General features: G+C 48.8%; 1 protein-coding gene across 3 annotated transcripts in view; it reads left to right on the top strand.

Moving 5' to 3' along the window:
- CORO1B (coronin 1B) overlaps positions 1–14,309 on the top strand; it is a 189,317-nt gene that overhangs the window by 75,150 nt on the left and 99,858 nt on the right. For all 3 annotated transcript variants that reach the window (XM_085651644.1, XM_085651645.1, XM_085651646.1), the window contains 4 exons: positions 8,561–8,683; positions 8,766–8,895; positions 10,660–10,841; positions 13,330–13,449. In XM_085651644.1, coding sequence (XP_085507770.1) covers positions 8,561–8,683; positions 8,766–8,895; positions 10,660–10,841; positions 13,330–13,449 — 555 coding nt within the window. The remainder of the gene's footprint in view (positions 1–8,560; positions 8,684–8,765; positions 8,896–10,659; positions 10,842–13,329; positions 13,450–14,309) is intronic.

Below are 14,309 nucleotides of genomic sequence, written 5' to 3'. Positions count from 1 at the left end.
TTCCCAAATGTTGGTTCATGCAACTACTGCCTGTCCGACCCAATAATAAATCAAAATAACCTTAAAAAAACGACAAAAAAGAGTTTCAGTGTCTATAACGGAAGTCCGCCATTTGCACATACTATTGTTACGGGGCTAATGTCATACCTCTAGTGGAGAGGTAAAAACAAGTTAGGGCGCGGAGATGACGCTAGAGTTACTTACTTCATATATATATATATATGTAGGAGTGCCAACAAAACCCACAGTTAAACAGGGGCCATTCGGTATAAGGGCATCTGGAAAAAATTGTTTTCAAAGCTGAAAACAAACGTAACATGGATTAACGGTAGTATCTACTGGGAAACTAGTTATGCTCTAACAAAGACTTTCTCTAGGCTTACGCTGTGCCCCGTAAAGATTCACATACCTGATAGGTCCTTGTAGTAAGCCAACGCATAGGGTCCGAACGCCAGTCAGGAAATCCGTGACTACGGTATCGCACATGCGTATATAAATACCTAACTAAATAGGACACACCTGATATGGGTGTTAACACGTAAACGCGGAATGCTAGTCTGCATCTCCAAAGACGGCATGTTGGAAGTGTGGCTAAATATAGTGGCGCAAGAATTGTTCAGGGCAATATAATTAGAGGTATAGATAACAGTCCTCTTCAATACATATATCACCAATCGCTAGAAGACACAAGTCTAAATATCGATAGATAAAATTATATAACTAAGTAAAGAAGGCTGTCTGATGTGGAACAGAGATAGAAAACAGACTATCCTGGAGGGAAAAACGACCTTGATTGTGAGAACCAAACTGGACTCCCAGAGATGTAAATACATAGCACTAAGCAAAGTAGGGAATAGGCCAATTCAGATAGCCTATGCCAATTAGGTCAATTAAAAACAAAATATATATATTTTTTGTAGATATATATATATTCCACTGTTGGTCAAAAGAACAAAGAAAACCACTAAGCTAAGTAATACAACAAGAAAAAAGTATATCAACGATTACAGTAACAGAATACCGATAAAAACCGTCAGCTAACACAGAGGTTCATATCGTAAATCAAACCGATCCACAAAGTGATTAATGCAGGTATACATAATATGGATCAAGCTACATTTTCTGGAAAGATTAGTAGAGGTTGAGTGACAATAAATGGATCATTATAACAAGGCATTCTGCCAGGGGCAGTGTTCATTGAGTCCTGTGACCGAAATCTGGAGAATGTATATCCAAAACACTTTGCTTTTACCCCTCAAGCTGTTGATGTTATTGTCTTTGGGATTATGCACTTTTTCTAAAATGATCCATCTAAGGTTCGAGGCATGTGGGCTGCTGAATTCATATCTGTGCATAGATCGCCGCCTAGTGTTGGGTACGGATGATTGCATATTGTTGTCCTGGAAGAGTCTTCGAAGTATCACGAGATAGGTGGCTCCTCCCCTGAACTACAGTGCGCATGGGCATCCCCTCCATCCTTAGATTGTTTTTTTCCGCCATTGGGTTCGGATGTCCTAATCTTAGCTCTTTGAGTATTTAGGAAAAACTTTATTTTTATTAGGCCAAAAGGCCTTTAAACTAGTCGGTATTGTTTTCGTTCGGCGCCAAGTACTCTTGTCGAGTTAGTTCTCAAGAAGAGCATCGAAGTTAGCCGTTTGCCCTTCGACACCAGAGGCCCGATCGAGATCGACGATGGAATCAAATAGTCCAAAAAAAATCGAATAACCCCTTTAAGCGTTGCCCTCTTTGCAACGCTAAGTATGCTCGCTTCGACGTGCACCCAGTGTGCAACAAGTGCCTCTCTCCAACACACGACGAAGCCACCTGTATGGCGTGTTCCAGGTTCCGATCGAAGAAAACTCTTCGCATTCGTCGAGCAGCTCGGTTCGAGGCGCAGAAAGCGGCGCCAAACCCGGACAACATCTTCGGGACCGAAGATGGAAGAGGTCGTAGACCTTGAAGTTCAGGAGGGAATATCGGATCCGGCTTCGGAGCGTGAATCCGACTATGATGCCGAAGACGAGAGTCTAGTAGATGCAGAGGAAGATGTCGTCGACAAGGTAGGAGACAACGAAGAGGCCCTTGGGGCCGAGGAAGATGGCTTGGAAGATGAGCTAGGCCCAAATGTCGGTACAGGGCCCGAAGAGGCACTAGATAAGGCTCAGGTCGAGGGATCGCCACACGGCCTTACCCAAGATCTTTCCTCTCGTTCTACAGCCCCGCCTAAAGGCCTGGCTTCGAACTGTCCTGAAGAGCCATCGGTATCGAAAGCGCCATCATTCGATCAAGATAAATCGAAACTGAAGGCACAGGCACCGAAATCGAAACCGAAAGAGAAAATGTCTCTAATCGGCAACAAGGCCTCGAAGCCGTCGGAGCCGAAGACACAAAAGACGGCACCTAAGACCAAGGTCAAGGTGGTCGACCCGATAAAATCGGCGCTGAGGATCGTCGATACAGAAAAAGAGGGCGACCCTCGAGCCGACCCCTCCCAGTCCTCGTGTCGAGAAACCAACGTCTGGTACGGGGCTCCATGCCACTACAAAGAAGGTCTCAAAGGACCATGTCGAGTCGACAACACCATCTCCCTTCTTAAAGAAGACGGTGTCTGAGTCGTTATTATGCATCCAAGACAGGGCTTCGCTGCTCAGCACGAAAACAGCCCCGCAGCCGAAAACGGGCAGCACGGTTCAGACCGCGTCGACGCACATCAAGTTCGGATTACCACCGGCGGTACGACCGAAGATGTTCGACGCAAAGAAGGGTCCCGAACCAAAGAAAGGCATCGACACGAAGAAAACTGTCGAAGCGCCACAAGGGGTATCAATGGGACAAACAGATGTTGACGTACCTCAGGAAGATGAGGAGCCGAGGCAGTTTATCTATGCAGGGACTGGTCAACTTTCAATACATAAAATAAAGATAGTGCGAGAGAAATCTATGGAGCCATACAAAATTCAATTAAAGAAAAGGAGAACCACATCACCAGTTCTTGTGGAACATATTCAATATTATAGCCAGGAGCCTCAGTCATTCTCACCCACACAGTCTGATGTGGATGCAGGGGATGCTGGTGATGATGAGGGCACTTATCCATTGACCACTGACCCTGAAGACCAAAACCAACCTTGGGTGGACAATACTGGTACAGGGGACCCACATACTGCTCCAGACACACAAGCATATGCGGTGAAGACTAAACCCTAGGATTGAGAAAAAATATAGGCCAGCTCCGGTGGACCCTACCTACATAAGAGGCCAGCTGCCTTTGGACTCGTTGGTGGTTTCCAATGCTCGGAAGAGGGCCAACTCACAGACAACGGGTGATGCTCCTCCCCCTAACAAGGAGTCTAAGGTCTTGGAAACATCAGGAAAGAGAGCTGCTGCACAGGCAGCTAACATATGGAGAATTGCCAACACTCAGGCACTTCTGGCTAGGTATGACAGGGCGCATTATGATACCCTGGAGACACTGCTACAGCACCTCCCAGATCAGTATAAGGAAGGAGCAGAGTCACTAATTACAGAAGGGAAGCTCATAAGCAACGCTTCCATTAAGTGCGCTCTTGACACAGCTGACACTGCAGCTAGGGCTATTAACACCAGCGTCATGTTAAGAAGGCATGCTTGGTTGAGAATCTCAGGATTCAAACCAGAGATACAGACAACTATACTCAATCAACCTGTCAACCCTCACTCCCTCTTTGGCCCCGAAGTTGACACCACCCTAGACAAAATAAAAAAAGATACAGAGACTGCAAAGTCTATGGGGGCTCTGCAATCACAGCAGTTTAGGAGTGGGTCCTTTCGTCGCTCTACCAACAGAGGACCATCTAGAGGCCAGAACTCCCAACAGTCTCATTACACTAAACCAGGTACACAGACCACCTATAATAAGAATAACAGAGGTGGATACCGTGGAAACAACGTCAAGGGCAGAGGCCGAGGAAACAATACCTCCAGGTCCTCCGCCACCAACAAACAGTGACGCCTTGTCACTGCCCCCCGACCACATAACACCTGTCGGGGGGAGACTCCAACGGTTCCTGCCGGTCTGGAAATCCATCACTACAGACAGGTGGGTGAGAGAAATTGTCCAGTACGGTTATTGTCTGGAGCTAACATCCACTCCACCAAACATACCACCACGACACCGTCCTATGTCCGCAGAGCACTTGCCCTTATTGCACCAGGAAGTGCTCAGTATGCTCCACAAAGGAGCCATAGAAGTCGTGCCTGTACAAGACCAAGGATCAGGGGTGTACTCACTGTATTTTCTGATCCCCAAAAAAGACGGGTCTCTCAGACCCATACTGGATCTAAGACCTCTGAACCGTTACAATCTATCAGAGCATTTTCACATGCTCACCCTGCAGCAGGTGCTGCCGTTGCTCAGTCAGGGAGACTTTCTCGCAACACTAGATATAAAAGATGCATATTTCCATATATCCATACACCCATCCCACAGAAAGTATCTCAGGTTCACTATTCAAGATCAACATTACCAGTTCAAAGTCCTCCCTTTCGGAGTAACAATGGCACCAAGGGTGTTCACCAAGTGCCTGGCAACAGTGGCGGCACACTTAAGGAGACAGCACATACATGTCTATCCTTATCTGGTCGACTGGCTTATCCAGGCAAAGTCAGCCCAGCAGTGTGCCAGCCACATATCCCACACCATTCACCTTCTTCACAGCCTGGGATTCTCACTGAATTATCCAAAGTCCCACCTTCAACCCGCCCACGTACGGCAGTACCTAGGCGCGACCATAGACACTCTGGCAAACAAGGCACAGCCAAATTCCATGAGGATCAACAGCATGCAGTTGCTAATAAAAAAGTTCAGACCTCAACACTCACTACCGGCATGATGGCTTCTGCGCACGCTTTAGGAGTGCTTAGCACGTCAGTGGAATCCGGCTCAAGGACAGTTGAAAGACCTAGTGTTGGTCAGCGGTCGGGCATACAACTCTCTGCATTGGTGGAATCCACAAAACCTTGCCAAGGGCCGACCGTTCCAAGAGCCTGTACCACAAATAATACTGACGGCGGACGCGTCTCTCCAGGGATGGGGAGCTCATGTACTCAATTACACAGTGCAGGGACTATGGACAACACAGCAGAGGGGGATGCACATCAACCTACTAGAACTGATGGCAATCTTCCTAGCAATGAAGGCATTCAAAGTACACTTGTGCAATAAAGTCGTGTTGATCCGGACGGACAACATGACTGCCATGTACTACATACAGAAGCAGGGAGGAACACACTCTCCACAGTTGTCTCATCTGGCTCAGAGCATGTGGAAGTGGGCCATTCAGAGAAACATCTTCCTCATGGCGGAACACCTCCCGGGCAAGGACAACCAAATGGCGGATCTGCTCAGCAGACACAGCCACCAGATGCACGAATGGGAGATACATCCATCAGTACTCCAACCGTACTTCCAGCAGTGGGGTCATCCAGAGATAGACCTATTCGCCACAAGGGAAAACGCAAAATGCCAAAGCTTTGCCGCCAGGTTCCCACATCCACAGTCGCAGGGCAATGCGATATGGATGAACTGGTCAGGCAGATTTGCGTACGCTTTTCCCCCGGCACCATTAATACCGCTAGTGGCACGCAAACTGCGGCAACACTCGATGACGCTCATCCTGGTTGCTCCAACGTGGGCACGCCAGCCATGGTACACCACGTTTCTAGAACTCCTCGTGGTACCGCATCAAAGACTGCGGCTAACACCCAGGCTTTTAACGCAGAGCCATGGCGAGATTCAGCACCCAGATCCGCAACAGCTAAACCTGGCGATCTGGCTCCTGAGATCTTAGAATTTGGCTACCTAAACTTGCCTCCAGAATGTATGAATATCATCAAGGAGGCAAGGAGACCCACGACCAGAGCATGCTATGCGGCTAAGTGGAAAAGATTTGTCATTTATTGTAAAAATAATGACATCAATCCGCTGGATGCATCAACTCAGAACATTATCTGTTATCTATTACACTTATACAGATGCAATCTAGCATACAATTCCATCCGCATACATTTAACCGCACTGGCAGCTTACCTTCAGAACAGGCAGCACCTCTCACTGTTCAGAGTGCCTGCCATCAAAGCCTTCTTGGAGGGACTCAAACGTGTGATTCCTCCTACACACCCACCTTCACCAGTCTGGAACCTAAATGTGGTCCTCACCAGACTCATGGGACCACCTTTTGAACCTCTATACTCCTGTGAGATTCAATTTCTAACCTGGAAAGTAGCTTTCCTAGTAGCCATTACTTCACTAAGAAGAGTTAGTGAACTCCAGGCACTAACCATTCAAGAGCCATTTATACAGGTTCATGCAAACAGGGTCGTACTACGCACCAACCCTACATTCATGCCCAAGGTGATATCGCAGTTCCATATGAACCAATCCATAGAACTACCGGTGTTTTATCCCAATCCTGAGAATGTAGCAGAGAGAATGCTCCACACACTTGATGTCAAGAGAGCTCTCATGTACTATATTAACAGAACACAGACTTTCAGAAAGACAAAACAACTGTTTGTTGCCTTTTCTCCACAGCACAAAGGCAACCCAATTTCCAAAGCAGGAATAGCTAGGTGGATCGTTAAGTGTATACAGATTTGCTATGAAAAAGCTAAGCGCACACTAACGATTCCTCCAAGAGCCCACTCCACACGAAAGTTAGGGGCCTCCATGGCTTTCCTAGGGAATATTCCTTTACAGGAGATATGTAGAGCAGCCACATGGTCCACTATACATACATTTACAAAACACTACTGTGTAGATGTACACTCAAGACAACAGGCAGCTGTAGGACAGGCTGTTCTCAAAACTCTTTTTCAGACTGCTGCAGCTGGCACGGACAGCCGCCGCTAAATGGAGGGACTGCTATATAATCTATGCACAGATATGAATTCAGCAGCCCACATGCCTCGAACCGAATATGCTACTTACCAGTATGCATCTGTTCTTGGCATGTAGGGCTGCTGACATTCATATCGCCCACCCTCCTCCCCGGCGCATGTAGCAGCTGTAGCATTCAGTAATTACTAGTTAGCATGGTCATCATTCACTATATTACACTCCATTTATGCCACAATGGCGAAAAACAATCTAAGGATGGAGGGGATGCCCATGCGCACTGTAGTCCAGGGGAGGAGCCACCTATCTCGTGATACTTCGAAGACTCTTCCAGGACAACAATATGCAATCATCCGGAACCAACACTAGGCGGCGATCTATGCACAGATATGAATGTCAGCAGCCCTACATGCCAAGAACAGATGCATACTGGTAAGTAGCATATTCGGTTAGCATCAGGGTGCTGTTTCTCCTGCCAGTGTTCTACAAGAGGGGCCCCTCTTCGTTTATTTTTAATCGCTGATTTGTGTTCACTAAGACGAATTCTGAACTCTCTACCAGTTTCACCTACGTACCCTTTGTTACAGGGGCACAAAATCAAATAAATGACATTGGCAGATCTACAGTTCGTCATTTCCTTAAGATTGAATTTTTTCTTGTCCCATACGAGTTCTGTCGAGACAATGGCCGTGCTGCAAGCATGGCAATTACCACATTTATGGTTGCCATTCACTGGTGAACTGCCCATAATGGGTTTCTTGCATCAGCAAGTTAGACGTGTCTAGAGAGACCGAAAAAAAATATAATGACCTTTCTCCTCCTCTTCTCCAGTCCATCCTCCAGGTGTTTGTGTCATTTAGGTGGGGGGCTCACACCTTTGTGAACATGACACATCCTGCGTCAAACAAGTCCAGCACCGGCTGCAGATGCTGCTTTACAAGAGCCACCAGTGCCCCCCACCACCTGAGACTGTCCACTTCAACAGGCAAAATTCTTACATGTCTCTCGGGCTACTCAGTCCTAAACACTCCTTACCTCCTCTATTCCCGTGCCACTCTCCTTAGCCATGTATTCCTAGAGCCGGCAGGCTGTGAATGAACTAACGCCTCAGCCCGTCCAGTCCAAGGGAGAAGTCTGTCCACTGCAAAGGTGAAAGGCTCTGCTGAGCCTGTACTCGAGGTGATAGGAACTGTGTGTCCATTGCCAGCTCCTGAGCCCATCCTGACCTAGAGAGGTCAGTCCGCAATAAAGGTGAAGGATTCTGGATCTCCAGAGACCGTTCAGTATTTGCAGTGACCGACTTTGAATAACCATTCCTACCGCCTAAGCACATCCTGCCCTAGAGGCCTGTGCCAGTCCACTGTAAAGGCAAAGTGCTCTGCCGATCCCCTGAGTGTGTCCAAAGCTAGAGGTGATGGCCTGTGTGTGCCCGTCGCCAATGCCTGAACCCACCCTGTCTTGTGCTCAGCCAGCTGGTGATAGGTTCTCTACCGCCATCTCTATCCTCTGAGCCTGTACAGTTAGGAAGCTGTATGTTGCTGTAATTAACACGTCACCCACCTGTAGAGGTGCAAAGCTATGTATTCAGCCATGTAATCATTTTCTCTCTCTCTCTCGCTCTTTCTCTCGCTCTCTCTCGCTCTCTCTCTCTCTCTCTCTCTCTCTCTCTCTCTCTCTCTCTCTCAGACTGGCCGCATTGACAAGTCTTACCCCACTGTGTGTGGTCACACCGGGCCCGTCCTGGACATTGACTGGTGCCCACACAATGATGAGGTTATTGCCAGCGCCTCAGAAGACTGTAGCGTCATGGTAAGTTGTGACCAGTGTGCAGCTCCATAGTGGCCTCCATGTGTGACATCAGGGGTGTAACGCTGCCATCGTCTGTTCCCAGGTGTGGCAGATTCCTGAGAACGGCCTTGTGGCACCACTGACTGACCCCGTGGTCACTCTTGAAGGCCACTCCAAACGGGTGGGCATCATAACCTGGCACCCGACCGCACGGAATGTGCTCCTGAGCGCAGGTGAGATAGACGCTCTGCCTTAACATTGCTTGTGTGCAGTTTTACACTAATCTCTTTCATCGAACATTGCATCCGTGCAGCTTTACGCTAGTCTCGTTCAGCGAACATTGCATGGGAACAGTTTTACACTTGTCTATTTAATCGAATTTTGCTTTTGAACAGCTTTTCACTAGTCTATTTCATCGGACATTGCATGTGTACATCTTTACACTAGTCTATTTCATAGAACATTGCACGTGTACAGCTTTACACTAGTCTGCTCCATAGGACATTGCACGTGTACAACTTTACACTAGTCTGCTCCATAGGACATTGCACGTGTACAGCTTTACTCTAGTCTGCTCCATAGGACATTGCACGTGTACAGCTTTACACTAGTCTGCTCCATAGGACATTGCACGTGTACAGCTTTACTCTAGTCTGTTCCATAGGACATTGCACGTGTACAACTTTACACTAGTCTGCTCCATAGGACATTGCACGTGTACAGCTTTACACTAGTCTGCTCCATAGGACATTGCACGTGTACAACTTTACACTAGTCTGCTCCATAGGACATTGCACGTGTACAGCTTTACTCTAGTCTGCTCCATAGGACATTGCACGTGTACAGCTTTACACTAGTCTGCTCCATAGGACATTGCACGTGTACAGCTTTACTCTAGTCTGTTCCATAGGACATTGCACGTGTACAACTTTACACTAGTCTGCTCCATAGGACATTGCACGTGTACAGCTTTACACTAGTCTGCTCCATAGGACATTGCACGTGTACAACTTTACACTAGTCTGCTCCATAGGACATTGCACGTGTACAGCTTTACTCTAGTCTGCTCCATAGGACATTGCACGTGTACAGCTTTACACTAGTCTGCTCCATAGGACATTGCACGTGTACAGCTTTACTCTAGTCTGTTCCATAGGACATTGCACGTGTACAGCTTTACACTAGTCTGCTCCATAGGACATTGCACGTGTACAGCTTTACACTAGTCTGCTCCATAGGACATTGCATGTGTACAGCTTTACACTAGTCTGCTCCATAGGACATTGCACGTGTACAACTTTACACTAGTCTGCTCCATAGGACATTGCACGTGTACAGCTTTACTCTAGTCTGTTCCATAGGACATTGCACGTGTACAACTTTACACTAGTCTGCTCCATAGGACATTGCCAGTGTACAGCTTTACACTGTTTCATTGGACATTGCTTTCCTACAGCTATACAGTAGTCTGTTTCATCGAATATTGCATTTGTACAGCTGTACACTAGTCTTTCATCGAACATTGCATTTGTACAGCTGTGCACTAGTCTATTTCATAGGACATGGCACATGTACAGCTATACAGTAGTCTGTTTCATTGAACATTGCATGTGTAAAGCTTTGCAGTAATCTATTGTCTACTCTGACTTGTCAGACCTGTCTCTCCTTCAATAATGCAGCTTTCCTTTATTTCTCTAGTATTGGCTCACCCCCTTCAATTGACTTACAATTTCTGCTTTTCTGCCTCGTTCCCTCTATGCCTGTGCGTCCTGTTCTGAAGCAGTATTTTGATTTCAGCAGTAGATTCTGCACAGGGTCTTGGTTGAGCCGGAGGGCCATTTTTTCTGGGACCCCCTGAATTAGGAGTATGACCCATGGGTGTTAATTTGAATCTTGCTGTTTGCTATACGCTGCTCTTTCTGCATTTCTATGCTTTCTGTCCTCCTTTTCTCTGCTGGTCTTCACTGTCCTGGTTGGTCTCCACTCTTTTTCCACAGGCTGCGATAATGTGGTGATTATCTGGAACGTGGGCACTGCAGAGGAGTTGTATCGGATGGAGGACCAGCACCCAGACCTCATTTACAATGCCTGCTGGAACCGCAATGGAAGCCTGTTTTGCACGTCGTGTAAGGACAAGAGCGTGCGCATCATTGATCCCCGCCGTGAGATCGTTGTGGCGGTGTGTATGAACAAAGCTTACTTCTGCATAGCATCCTGGAGAATACAAACTCACTCAATCATTCATCCAGGGAGGCTGCATATGCTTGGGTCCTGTCCTGCAAGGTCCAAACTCCCTCCCACTCCTCTTACAAAGTTTCCTTAAGCTCAGCCCCTCTCCTCTGGGGTCTGCCCAGCCCATCTCCTCTGTTCACATAGCGTCCGCCCAGCCCATCTCCTCTGTTCACATAGCCAGCCCATCTCCTCTGTTCACATAGCGTCCGCCCAGCCCATCTCCTCTGTTCACACAGCGTCCGCCCAGCCCATCTCCTCTGTTCACATAGCGTCCGCCCAGCCCATCTCCTCTGTTCACATCGCGTCCGCCCAGCCCATCTCCTCTGTTCACATCGCGTCCGCCCAGCCCATCTCCTCTGTTCACATCGCGTCCGCCCAGCCCATCTCCTCTGTTCACATCGCGTCCGCCCAGCCCATCTCCTCTGTTCACATCGCGTCCGCCCAGCCCATCTCCTCTGTTCACATCGCGTCCGCCCAGCCCATCTCCTCTGTTCACATCGCGTCCGCCCAGCCCATCTCCTCTGTTCACATCGCGTCCGCCCAGCCCATCTTCACTGTTCACATCGCGTCCGCCCAGCCCATCTCCTCTGTTCACATCGCGTCCGCCCAGCCCATCTCCACTGTTCACATCGCGTCCGCCCAGCCCATCTCTTCTGTTCACATCGCGTCCGCCCAGCCCATCTCTTCTGTTCACATCGCGTCCGCCCAGCCCATCTCCTCTGTTCACATCGTGTCTGCCCAGCCCATCTCCACTGTTCACATCGTGTCCGCCCAGCCCATCTCCACTCTTAACATCGCGTCCGCCCAGCCCATCTCCACTGTTCACATCGCGTCCGCCCAGCCCATCTCCACTGTTCACATCGCGTCCGCCCAGCCCATCTCCTCTGTTCACATCGCGTCTGCCCAGCCCATCTCCTCTGTTCACATCGCGTCTGCCCAGCCCATCTCCTCTGTTAACATCGCGTCTGCCCAGCCCATCTCCTCTGTTCACATCGCGTCTGCCCAGCCCATCTCCTCTGCCCAGCCCATCTCCTCTGTTCACATCGCGTCTGCCCAGCCCATCTCCTCTGTTCACATCGCGTCCGCCCAGCCCATCTCCTCTGTTCACATAGCGTCCGCCCAGCCCATCTCCTCTGTTCACATCGCGTCTGCCCAGCCCATCTCCTCTGTTCACATCGCGTCTGCCCAGCCCATCTCCTCTGTTCACATCGCGTCCGCCCAGCCCATCTCCTCTGTTCACATAGCGTCCGCCCAGCCCATCTCCTCTGTTCACATCGCGTCCGCCCAGCCCATCTTCACTGTTCACATCGCGTCCGCCCAGCCCATCTTCACTGTTCACATCGCGTCCGCCCAGCCCATCTCCACTGTTCACATCGCGTCCGCCCAGCCCATCTCTTCTGTTCACATCGCGTCCGCCCAGCCCATCTCTTCTGTTCACATCGCGTCCGCCGAGCCCATCTCCTCTGTTCACATCGTGTCTGCCCAGCCCATCTCCACTGTTCACATCGTGTCCGCCCAGCCCATCTCCACTGTTCACATCGTGTCCGCCCAGCCCATCTCCACTGTTCACATCGCGTCCGCCCAGCCCATCTCCACTGTTCACATCGCGTCCGCCCAGCCCATCTCCACTGTTCACATCGCGTCCGCCCAGCCCATCTCCTCTGTTCACATCGCGTCTGCCCAGCCCATCTCCTCTGTTCACATCGCGTCTGCCCAGCCCATCTCCTCTGTTCACATCGCGTCTGCCCAGCCCATCTCCTCTGTTCACATCGCGTCTGCCCAGCCCATCTCCTCTGTTCACATCGCGTCTGCCCAGCCCATCTCCTCTGTTCACATCGCGTCCGCCCAGCCCATCTCCTCTGTTCACATAGCGTCCGCCCAGCCCATCTCCTCTGTTCACATCGCGTCTGCCCAGCCCATCTCCTCTGTTCACATCGCGTCCGCCCGGCCCATCTCCTCTGTTCACATTGCGTCTGCCCAGCCCATCTCCTCTGTTCATAGTGTCTGCCCTAACTGACTTGCCTCTTGAGTTATTAATAAAATTGTCACAGCAGAAAGGGTGTGGTTCACTAATTTTTAATAAAGGCAGCTCAGAGCAGTGACCTGATCTAAAGTGCTACAGTGAAACAATCCAAAATAAACTTTATGTATGTGAAAGTTAGGGCCAGTACTGTAAATATAGTAGCAGTCACAGACATTTGCAGAAGAGCGGGAGGTACAGACTGAGCCAAGAACTGTTCTCTTAACCCTCCACGGCACTGTATTTCAGGGGGACATGCTCCCCTAAAATCTATCCTTATGCTGCAAGTAGTGCACTGCTCCTTAGCTTATAAAGTGTCCCATTTTTGTACTTTGTTGATTTCGGATTCTGCGAAATAGCATTATTTTTCAATACAGGTCTTTAAAATAATGACGTTGTCATTCTCTGCTAACAGGAGAAGGAAAGGGCCCATGATGGAGCCCGGCCTATGAGAGCGATCTTCATGTCTGATGGCAAGATCTTCACCACTGGCTTCAGCCGCATGAGTGAGCGACAGCTGGCACTCTGGGACCCGGTATGATACATTTTACCTTATCGCTTCTTTTTCAGCACGTGCATGGGCTAGATTCCCAGTTCCTCTTAAAATATCAACTGCAAATTCTCATCCAGAACTGTGAGGCTGCTAGAAGCCCTTCCATGTACTTAAGAGCAGTGCACCTGAACACGGGAAAGGCATTCTGTGGTTTCCCTTCATTGTTTTCTAATATTAATGGTCTGTATAGCACTATATCGCCCTTTGGCCCCTTTAAATCACTGGGTTACCCTTACAGTTCATTATTTTGTGCATAGACATCTGGATACATAATTAGAGATTAAATGTGTCAGGTTTGCACTGTAATCTTCTAGGTCTTTCCCTCTGGCTCCCGAAACTTCTTAAGAACGCCGAGGAAGAGGGAACTCTGTTAATGTGGGAGTAGGGTGTGGAGGTGCCTCTCAGAATCAGCCGAGGGTTTTAGCGCTGTTTTTGCATAATCACGCCTGCTCGTATTGTCGACTGCCTATCTTTGCTTCTGTTGTTAACGCTCGGAGGCTCTTGTAATCTACTTGGCAACAAACCAACGCGTCACTCGCATAGACACAATATCATTCAAAGGCATGTTGGGATACCAAACCTGAAACTCACCTGTGGCAGGACAGGGCATTTTTCAAGAAGGCCCAATGCAAGGAAGTGAACTTTCAAACGGGATTGACATAAGTAGAAGTTGGAACAAAATGGGCAAAGACTGGAAGAGCATTCCAAAGTTTGGGGCGTTTTCAGACCAAGAATGAAATGAAGAGTCCAGAAGTGCTTCGTTGTTATTAGGCTCATTGATTTTTGCGGTACATTTCTGCAGAAACGCAGCACTCCTTTTCTGTAGGTAAGATCTGGCCATT

The sequence above is a fragment of the Triturus cristatus genome, chromosome 4_1 (assembly GCF_964204655.1).
Source record: "Triturus cristatus chromosome 4_1, aTriCri1.1, whole genome shotgun sequence".
Taxonomy (NCBI): domain Eukaryota; kingdom Metazoa; phylum Chordata; class Amphibia; order Caudata; family Salamandridae; genus Triturus; species Triturus cristatus.
The sequence above is the reverse complement of the archived record's forward strand: the minus strand, read 5'-3'. Positions and strand labels throughout refer to the sequence as shown.